The 10,171-nt window shown below is 43.3% G+C and overlaps 1 protein-coding gene across 2 annotated transcripts; it reads left to right on the forward strand.

Moving 5' to 3' along the window:
- Positions 1-1,526: 1,526 nt before the first annotated feature.
- Positions 1,527-10,144, forward strand: PMPCB (peptidase, mitochondrial processing subunit beta). Of its 2 annotated transcripts, none has more exons than XM_035335757.1 (13): positions 1,527-1,665; positions 3,289-3,429; positions 3,737-3,823; positions 4,278-4,407; positions 4,891-5,089; positions 5,767-5,846; positions 6,382-6,494; positions 7,132-7,275; positions 7,801-7,964; positions 9,318-9,403; positions 9,498-9,586; positions 9,816-9,891; positions 9,972-10,144. In XM_035335757.1, the coding sequence occupies exons 1-13, from the start codon at positions 1,576-1,578 to the stop codon at positions 10,034-10,036; spliced, it is 1,464 nt and encodes a 487-aa protein (XP_035191648.1). In that variant the 5' UTR covers positions 1,527-1,575; the 3' UTR covers positions 10,037-10,144. The 2 variants fall into 2 exon arrangements, with proteins under 2 accessions (XP_035191648.1, XP_035191653.1); XM_035335762.1 differs by having other exon boundaries at positions 7,804-7,964.
- The last annotated feature ends 27 nt before the right edge of the window (positions 10,145-10,171 follow it).

Here is a 10,171-nt window from a genome sequence, read left to right on the forward strand (position 1 = left end):
CCAAGAGAGAGGGTGACTAAGAACACTAGTCAACCCTAAGCACTGAGCTCTTTCAGAAACTGGTTACATATATTAAAAAGAAAAACACAGGAGGCATAAAAGGCAGACACTGAAGGAATTGGGGAGAAGTTGATACTACATCTAGAGTCCAAGATCCAGGTGCATTTCTGTTTCTTCAGGTCATCTGCCCCCAGCTCAGCTTTCTCTCTCTTTCTGGAGCAGAGCAAGACAGCAGTAGGAAAACTCCGTAATGCCTGCACTGAGGCAGAGGTTGTCACAACTACTGAGCTGCAGTCTGAAGCAGAGGGGAGATCCTGAGTTTGGAAAATAGTACCAAAAACTAGTGCTTCCCTCAGTTTTTGTTGTACAGATTTTATTTATTATTTAGAAATAGCATTTTGTTTCCATGTGTGTTGCATATAACACAGAGGGACTCAGACATATACTGGTATTTCACCTCTCTTCTCATCTCATTTTTTGAGGGAGTATTTGATTAGCCATTAAAAATCACTTAACTCTAGCAGAAAAAGATAAAAAAAAAAAGAGAGAGAGAGAGAGAACAGGAAGTGAAAACTGACAGCACTGCTTTCTGCATGACTCTGCATGTTTATCTACACTCACACACTCAAAGCATGCCCAGGAATGATCTTTGGCACTGCAGTGAGATTCCCTGTACCAGTACAGGGCTAAAACATTTCCCAGCCCTCGTTTGGCTCTGGTACCACTCCTGCAAGCCGCGCCTGGCACTGAGCAGCCGGAGCACACGGGACTGACTGCTTGCAGGGCTGCTCCCTGCCAGCTGGCCCTGGTGGAGCATCACGTTTACTGGTGCAGATGAAGCTGTCCTATTCCTAGCAGTCCAGTCTTTTGGATACATTCCATACGTCCAGAATACTTCATAAAGCAAGACTTCAGATTATTAGCCTGGATTTCCCTAGTGAGCTTAATTCTGTCTAATGGAAAATGATGGGAAATGCTGAAGTGGCCTATCCTAACTGAATCCCGCGTGGCAACAGGATGCTCGGCAAACCTGAGCAGGTGGAAAGCTCTACCCACAGCAGAGCACACTGTCTATAAACTGACTATAAAAACACACGGCTTTGCGGGTACTGAACCTGACAGTGGTCTCTTAAGAAAACTGCTTTCCTCAATGGTGTTGTTCTGGGAGGAGCACTAGATGAACAACGTGGTTGAGACTTAGGCCTATTTCACAGCAGTTTACAATTAACCTGCTCTGGAATAATTAGTTTGAAATCGGCTTGCTGGCGCTTCCCACCGAAGTCAGGAATTGCAGGGGGAGCAGCGCTCCTGCGGAGGGCAACAACTCGCCCACTCCCCGAGGCTGCCAACCTCAGCCGCCGGCACCCCTGCGCGGGCTAGGGAAAGGGCAGAGAGAGACGAGGAGACAGTTTTTAATTGTTTTAATCTCTTGATTTATTGAGGGGCAGGGGACAGCGCTAGGGCTGACACAAGAGCGAGGAGAACTGCGACAACAGCCGAGCCGCCTGAAGGGAGCGCCGGGAACGCTTCTGCGCCTGCGCAGCTCCCGCCGGAAGCGCTCGGCCGCCCCATAAAATGGCGGCGCCTACAGCTCGCTTAGCGGCACGGCGGCTCTTCCTGCCCTGGCGTCCTCGCCTCTTGCGAGCACCCGGCCCGGGGAACCGGGTAGGAGGCAGGGCGGGGACGGGGGGAGCTGCGGAGGGCCCCAGCGCCTCGGTGGCTCCCTGCACTGGCGCTCGGGAGGCCGTGATGGGGGCGGCGGGGTGGTGGTGGTTGTGCTGGAGGCGGCGCGGTGCACGCTGGGAATTGTAGTCCTAGCCGGAGGGGGGGGCAGTGCGTGGCTCCCGCTGAGCATGGCGGGAGTTGTAGTCCCCGCCCGGCTGAGGGGAGGTGGAAGGGGGGCGGCAGCTCCCTCATGGGGACCGGGCACTGCCGGGCGGGACGGGGGCTGCGCAGCTGGGCTGAGGGGTGCTGAGACCCAGGGCCCCTGCCTGCTCCTGGGGTAACCCGCAGCGCCCTGCGTGGGGCGAGTTTAAGACCGAAATTAAAATAATAAATAAATAAACAACCTGAAGAACCACCCCCCTGAGCACACAGGTCAGACTCCATGGCTGCCCCTGCTTTGAATCACTGAATCACTACAGTTGGAAGAGGCCTCCAAAATCATCTGGTCCAACCACGCCTTACTGCCAATGTCACCCACTAACCCATGTCCCTAAGCACCACGTCCAACCTCTTCTTGAACACCCCAAGGGGTGGTGACTCCACCACCTCCCTGGGCAACCCGTCCCAGTGCCTGACTGCTCTTTCTGAGAAGAAATGTCTCCTCATTTCCAGCCTGAACCTCCCCTGGCACAACTTGAGGCCATTCTCTCTGGTCCTATCAGTAGTTACCTGTGAGAAGAGGCTCACCCCCAGCTCCCCACACCTTCCTTTCAGGCAGTTGTAGAGAGCAATAAGGCCTGCCCTGAGCCTCCCTCTGCTCCAGACTAAACAACCCCAGTTCCCTCAGCTACTCCTCATAGGAGATTAGGCTAGAAACCTCTGGAGATCCCTCCCAACCCGAGATGTCCTGAGGGATGTCCTGAGGTCCCATAATATGTGAGCTTTGAGATCTAGCCCTTTGGTAGGGGAGCGTGGGTGAGAGCTGGATTTTGTGCTTTCATGTTCAGGGCAGTCACATAGTGAGAGAAATATTTGTTAGGACATTTAAAATAATATATTTTTTGGAATAGCTTATTGCTTGAAGTACTCATTTGGGTTATATATTTGCGTACTTTATGTTTTCTTTATAACTCTTCCCATCTTCCCCCCCCCCCCTTTTTTTTTTGGATTAACATGCTTTAACTGCAAGATTACTGTACAAAAGGTGTCAATTTCAATACCTGGCCTTATTCTGAAAACCATATGACTGTGGTTTGCAGTCCTTGACATAGGCTCTTGTATTGGATCTCCCTTCACTTTAGAAAACAGGTACCCAAAAAGATTACAGTTGCTAAAGGACATATTCAAGTTCCGCAGGTTTTCTTCCAGGACATTTGGTTGGAGGGAAGGAGATGCAGTCTACTCCAGTTTCATTGTTTTCTTGTTTTGTTTGTTTGTTTTCTGAAATCAGTTAATGCATTCCCAAGTGAGGTATTGGCAAATAACTCTGTGTAAAAATTATTTTTGAAATGCATGCTTTAAAATAGATTTCTGAATTTATATTTAAGTTCAGGAATACATTTTAGAAGTGCATCCTAGGATATAACTTACAGTGTATACATGACTGATGCTTTTTTCTTACAGTGTTTACATGTGGGAACAGGCAGGTTAAGAGTTTCCAAGGCAGCAACAGAAGTAGTCTTAAATGTTCCTGAGACTAGGGTGAGTCCTCTGGAAAACGGCTTGCAAGTAGCTTCTGAAGACTCTGGACTTTCAACATGCACAGTAGGTAACTTGTAAATGGAATGCTTTTTCATAACTTTGTCTATGTTCATTTCCTTGTGAAACTAATTTGGATTCTATCAAAGTTTCCTAGCAACTATTCCTAAGTTATAAGATGGGAAATTAAGATTTTCCTAAATGTGATTTGATTTTTGTGAAGATCTTTTTTTTTTTTCCTTGAAAATCTGGGTCTCTTAAGAAAAAAGCCACTTAAAAGTAGGTCTTGAAAATCTAAGTTTAGCTTGTACAGGAAAAACAGCAAAGCTGCATGATTGGCTGATAAAATGGTTTCTTTTTTTTCCCCAATGAGGTTGGACTTTGGATTGATGCTGGAAGCAGGTATGAAAATGAGAAGAACAATGGAACTGCTCACTTTCTTGAGCATATGGCTTTCAAGGTGAGTATGTGTATTGTCTTAAAAATTTATGAAGAATTACTAAGCTAGTTATCTTCAGAGATCAGTGATGGGAACTTTGTCAAAATTGTCTAAATATAGTTTATAAATCGAGAGGGGGAAACCAACTCAGACTTGGTTTCATTTAGAAAATGAAGCTAAATTCCTAGTTGCGTGCAGCTGATGCACAATTACATTAGTAACACACCTCTATTTTTAACTTGCTTTTAACTTGTGGTATTAAGACACAGAGTCTACCTTTTGCCAGCTTTTTATTTTCATTTGAGAGCATAGTAGGATTTATATTTGACTTTCAACATGGGAGAGATCAGCATGCTAGTATTAATTTCAGAAGACTTTCTTCCTTTTGGCTTTGACTTTTGCAGACAAGCAGTAGTAATTTTTGAGTGGGTGAATTCAAGGGTTTAATTTGACTTTTTTTATTGTTTTGTTTCAGGGAACAAAAAAGAGATCTCAGTTAGACCTTGAACTAGAAATTGAGAACATGGGAGCTCATCTGAATGCCTATACGTCCAGGGAACAAACAGTGTATTATGCAAAGGCTTTTTCAAAAGATTTACCAAGAGGTAACTGCTTTCATTCATTAGAGAAGTAGCAAAGACCAAAAAATGCTTATCCAGTTCCTGATGAGGCATAAGAGTCATGCTTTTGCAGCCTAACAGTCCCATCTTTCCTGGGCAAGAAGTCCTTTCTTCAACTTCACAGGAATGTGAGGATGCAGATTTGGAAAGGAGCGTGCCAGTAGTAAAGTTGAAATATTTAGCTGAAATATGAAATACTTGAAACATTTTTGTCAGCTAGATTTTATTCCCTCTGCCCCAGAACTGCCTTTTGGACTTCTCCCTTCCTACAGAGCAAGTGTCTTTTAAAGTAAAACTGTAGCATTTTAGCATCATTTAAAAAAAAATTAGAAGTTTTTAAAATTCCAAGCTGCAAATCTTACTAGTACATTTTGGGTCACTTGGGCTTTGGGGTGGGTTTTACTTTTAAAACCAGATATTTCTGGTAGTTTGAAAATAATTTATATTCCTATCTTTATTTTCTATTAGCTGTGGAAATTCTTGCTGACATAATTCAGAACAGCACCCTGGGAGAAGCAGAGATCGAGCGTGAGCGAGGAGTTATACTTCGAGAGATGCAAGAGGTTGAAACCAATTTACAGGAAGTTGTCTTTGATTACCTTCATGCTACAGCCTATCAGAAAACAGCCCTAGGAAGGACGATTTTAGGACCCACGGAAAACATCAAGTATGTTCAAGTTTGTGGCTATCTTTAATTGTGTTGCAACTTCTCTATATTTAAAAGATCCCTCTGAAAAAGTGGGGAACAACTTGAGTTGTATTTTTCACTCTGGAGGGTAGATGAAGTTGAACTAGACATAACTGTAAGAATTTCCCTATTGTTTTAGTTCCCCTTTTCCAGGCGTCATGACGTATGTGAAGTTCACATATCTACTGCACGTCTTCATTATTTGACATTATTTCTCCTGTTTATTAAAAATGCATCAGACACAAAATTGCAAGTGCTTCTTTTTCCCATCAGTCAGGTGTTGACGTTACCAGAAATAAAACTGCGTTCACACTGCTCTTTCAGCAGTTTATACTGGTGCAGATCAGGAGATTACTAAGCCTCCTGTTTTAAAATGGGCATGGGATCAATAGTGAGTCTTATCTCTCACCTGAGTGAGATCAACAGGGAGCAGAGCTGTAATTCTTATTCTTTATCAGGAAGCTGTAAGAGCTTTGAAAGGAAAAATGTATGAAGCTCCAGTTTCCTGTTTAGGAAGCTGTCCTTATTTTAGCTTTTTGCATCTGTGCATTGGCAGAACTTATAATTATTCTGAAACTATATTATTCTGTATTTCTATTTCTTCTTGTAAAAAAACTTTACTGACATGGCAGTGATGTGTCCTTGACTGTTTCCAGATCCATAAACCGCAATGACTTGGTGGAGTACATAACAACACATTACAAAGGACCTAGAATAGTCCTGGCTGCTGCTGGAGGTTAGTATGAGATACTCACCCTTGACCATGTGAAACTGTACTTAAAACCACAGTCCTTTAAGCTTCAGGGAGCAACATGCTGAATTGCCCATTGTTCAGTACGTCTTGGATGTTCATTGTTAGCCCTACATGTGTAGTTTGTGCCTTCATAGTCTTTGAACTTACGTTCCATTTTTCTCTCTTTAAAATTTCAGAAACATCCTTAAAACAATAACTAGAAATGGGTAAGGTCATTGTTCCATGTGGGCATGAAAAGAAGGGCCTAGAAGGAATTCAGTATGGAAAGGGGAGAAGCAAGAAAAGCAGAGAGAGGGAAAAATAATTTTGAGGCTTGAAATGGAGAGCAAACAGCTTGATATGGAATATGATCATGATCTTACTCTACATGACAGAGTGCTGGGAGAAATCTGAAGGTGTGGCATTAAAGGGGGGGGAACTGTAAGTTACTGGTTGGTTGAGTCTTTAAGCTGCATAGCAAGTTAAATGAACTGTTCACAGAGCAACATTATAAAGTATGTGAAATGTCTTTGTTCAGGGGTCTGTCATGATGAGCTACTTGACCTAGCCAAATGCCACTTCGGTAACTTGCCATCTGCTCCAGAAGGAGGGCTGCCACCCCTGCCACCTTGTAGCTTCACAGGTAGTGAGGTAAGCAGCTCAACGGCTTTCCGAGCTGGCCCTTTATCCCCTGCAAGCACGCTGCCTGCTGAGGAGAGCTTCTCAGCTGCACATTTAGCAGATTACAAGGTTTCTTGCCCACAGTGAGGGCAACTGGAGTAGCTGCTTTCCAAAGCAGGACTTACCAACTTTTCTTGGGCAAGCCTCCCTGCCACCACTTTCTCTTTTCTGCCTCATCAGTTCCTGAAGGAATACCTCCCTTACCCCTGCTGCTACTCTCCTTTTAGTGCCTGGCCTGCCCTGTGAGAGCATTTCCTCTTACTGGGAATCACTGATTTAAAGGGTGTGGCGGAGAGCCAAGGCATCTGTGTTCCATTCCCAGCTGTATTCAGATTTTGAAAAGTCATCAACTTTCCTCGCTGCTGTTTGTCATAAAATTCCTTGTAATGCCCTCTTTCTGTTCGTTAGGCTTCCTGTCTGGCAAGTGTTTTGACATGGCCAGAGCATGGCTAATTAAGGCCAATGGTAAATAAAACTCAGTTCACTTTAATTTTTGGTTCTCTGTGTGCATGCTTTCTGATACAGATGGCTGTCTCCTGACATTTAACTTGCCGTGTACGTTACCGCGTGCAGGTTGCACTACAGCTGCTTTTGTGTGCTCCCACAGATCCGTATAAGAGACGACAAGATGCCCTTGGCGCACTTGGCGATAGCCGTGGAAGCAGCTGGCTGGGCTGACCCGGATACGATCCCCCTTATGGTAGCAAACACTCTGATAGGTAACTGGGACCGCTCCTTCGGAGGAGGCGTGGTGAGTGAACCTGCAAGCACCTTCCTGGTGTTAACAAGGCTGGGGAGGGTTGTCTGCATTGGGTACTACCAATACTGACCCCCTCAGTCGTATCTGAGGGCGCTGATACGACTTCGTGGCTCTTTCTGAAGGTCCTTCATTAAAGCAGGGTGAGGGAAAACAGCCAGGAGGCTGTTGCCCAGGATCTAATAAAATCTTAGGAAGTGGTTTTAAATTGCCAAAATAGCGGTGACTTGAGGTCTGCCAGCCCTCATGGAATGTTTCATACCTGTATGTCATCGGAACATGGGGGTATCAGTAACTGGCCCTTTCTCGAACTTTATGATCTGGCTTTATGATCTGGGCTGTTATTTGGAAGCTATTTGGACTGCACACAAGGGAAGAAACTGCTGAGATGAAGAACTGATACTTGACTGCATAGCTTCTTTTGGAGCCTGTGATGCCGCTGCATGTTCTGTCACATTGAAAACAGGAGACTTAGCAAGCTTTCAGAAAATTAACGAGATATGTTTTCTCTTGCTTCAGCAGAACTTATCCAGCAAACTTGCTCAGATTGCTTGCCATGGGAACTTGTGTCATAGTTTCCAGTCCTTCAACACCTGCTACACTGATACGGGGCTGTGGGGCCTCTATATGGTCTGTGAGCCATCAACTATCCAGGACATGGTGCACTTTGTTCAGAGAGAATGGTAAGCAAACAATGGTTTCTCTAAAAAGACTATTTTCTGTGGATAAATAAATTTTAAAAAATAGTAATTATTTAAAGAGTCTATTCCTATTTCTCTGCTTAGGCTTGCCTGGGAAGAATAAACACATCTAGTTCTAAACTTTGACACTGGAGATGCGCAGTCCCATCAGCCAGTTTCTGGCACCCTTACTTAGAATTAGTAATTTAAGGTTTAGGTTTGCTTTTTGCCCTAGAAGAGTAAGTGCTACTACTACTAACTATAGTTCACATTGCTTTTACAAGGTAAATAGGCAGTGATTTTCTTTTTGTCTCAGAAGTGACAGGAGTTGTAAAAATGTGTTAAACTCGTTAGAATGCAATTAAGTCAGCATGCAGTACCCATGAACTGCATGTTTGACAACTGAAAGTAAATATTCAGAATAATGAATGAGCATAATGAGAGTGCGATTACCTTTAAATACCATTGCTAGTTAACTCTTCTACAGTTACTGGCCCACGTGGCCCACCAGGTGGTGGTGTTACATAGAGCTGTAGTGAGTACATGGGAAAATGAAATTACGTCAAGTAGATGAGCTGTTATTAGGAATTTTGAAACCTGGCACTATAGATATTTTCAAATTAGATTTCAGGCCTTAGATGAATGAAATGATGTTCATAGGTGCACTGCTAATACTTGAACTGTAGATGTGATTAGAAACAGATGTGTTATTTAAGGGCATTGACTTGAAGTGGCTGAAGTTAAAACTTGAAACTGAGGTGTTTCTTTAATCACACAGAGCACTTCTCATATACTGTTATTCCAAGATCTCTGTAAACAACTCTTAGGTTAAAATATTTTAGCTGTCTGCTTGCTATAGTTATGAACTATTCTTGTGCTGTAATGGGTTAAGGTATCTACTGCATCCCTCTGTCTTCCTAGTGGAGTCTTCTCTCTGAGGTGTGATGTTATTTATACAGTTCTCATCTCTTACCAAGAGCCAGGAAGTAATGGCTTGCCTCCTGGGCTAATTACCTCTAATTGCTTGGCTCCCATTATCTTACCAGCAGCCATTCTCAAGCTAGCAAGCATGGACTGCACGTGGCTCAAAACATGAATAAAATGAAATGCAGCTCTTCTAAGAGGAAAATCTTGCTTTTAGACTGAATATTGGTATGCTTCCAGAAAAACCCTATCCTTATGCTGCTTCTATGTGTCCTAAGGCTTGTTTTCATACCAAGAACTCTTACCAGCTCTGTCTGTAGAAAGATGTGTGTGGGTAGGTGTGCTCGGAGCCTGTGGTAAAGAGGTACACAACCATCTTGTGTGCTATGGGTTAGCATTATTTAATGCTTTTGGATTTAAACTGTTTTTCAGGATCAGACTTTGCACAAGTGTTACAGAAAATGAAGTAGCTCGAGCAAAAAATCTTCTAAAGACAAATATGCTGCTACAACTTGATGGTGAGACCCAGAGAGCTTTTTATTCTTACTACTTACTACTGTATGCTGATATTACTGTATGCTGATAACTGAAGTGAGTTTTCCCCTGTTTTAGGCTCCACCCCAATCTGTGAAGACATCGGAAGACAAATGCTCTGTTATAAGCGCAGAATCCCAATTCCAGAACTTGAAGCAAGGATTGAAGTAAGTGGCACTCCTCTTGGAATTCTTTGATTAGGCCCTTACTGTACTAATTTAATTTCTTAATTGTTGTAGGAAGAAACACTACAGAGTTTAGACTGTTTCCAAGGGAGAAAACTTCAACTGTTCTGTCTCCTGGTCCTCTGGATTATACAAAAGATATTAAGATCACTGACTTAATACTTTTTAAAGACATGTTTAGTAACAAAATATGTCTCTCTAACCCTTTCAGGCTATTGATGCTCAGACTATTAGAGAAGTTTGCACGAAGTACATCTATGATAAGCAACCTGCTGTTGCTGCTGTGGGTATGTTCACCTCCTGTAACCCCTCCTTCCCCTTTCTTTCAGTTTAGCATGTGTTATGGTCAACTTTCTTTAAATTCCAGGTCCAATTGAACAACTTCCAGAGTATAACAAAATCTGCAGTGGCATGTATTGGCGTCGTGAGTAGTGAACAAGAACTTCCAGCATGTTTGAGCTTTAAGAGAAAAAAAACAACACACTGCTTTTGACTTTGAAAAATGCATTTGAGAAGATTAAAACTCAAACACCAACCATAGTCCTGTGTATCTGTACAATTAAGGAG

Source organism: Oxyura jamaicensis, chromosome 1 (genome assembly GCF_011077185.1).
Source record: "Oxyura jamaicensis isolate SHBP4307 breed ruddy duck chromosome 1, BPBGC_Ojam_1.0, whole genome shotgun sequence".
NCBI lineage: Eukaryota > Metazoa > Chordata > Aves > Anseriformes > Anatidae > Oxyura > Oxyura jamaicensis.

Bases quoted from the DNA above. Each gene is read 5' to 3' on its own strand.
- PMPCB (XM_035335757.1), top strand. From the start codon at position 1,576: ATGGCGGCGCCTACAGCTCGCTTAGCGGCACGGCGGCTCTTCCTGCCC. The intron at 1,666-3,288 runs GTAGGAGGCAGG...TTTTTCTTACAG, and splicing joins CACCCGGCCCGGGGAACCGG to TGTTTACATGTGGGAACAGG. The intron at 9,892-9,971 runs GTATGTTCACCT...TTTAAATTCCAG, and splicing joins ACCTGCTGTTGCTGCTGTGG to GTCCAATTGAACAACTTCCA.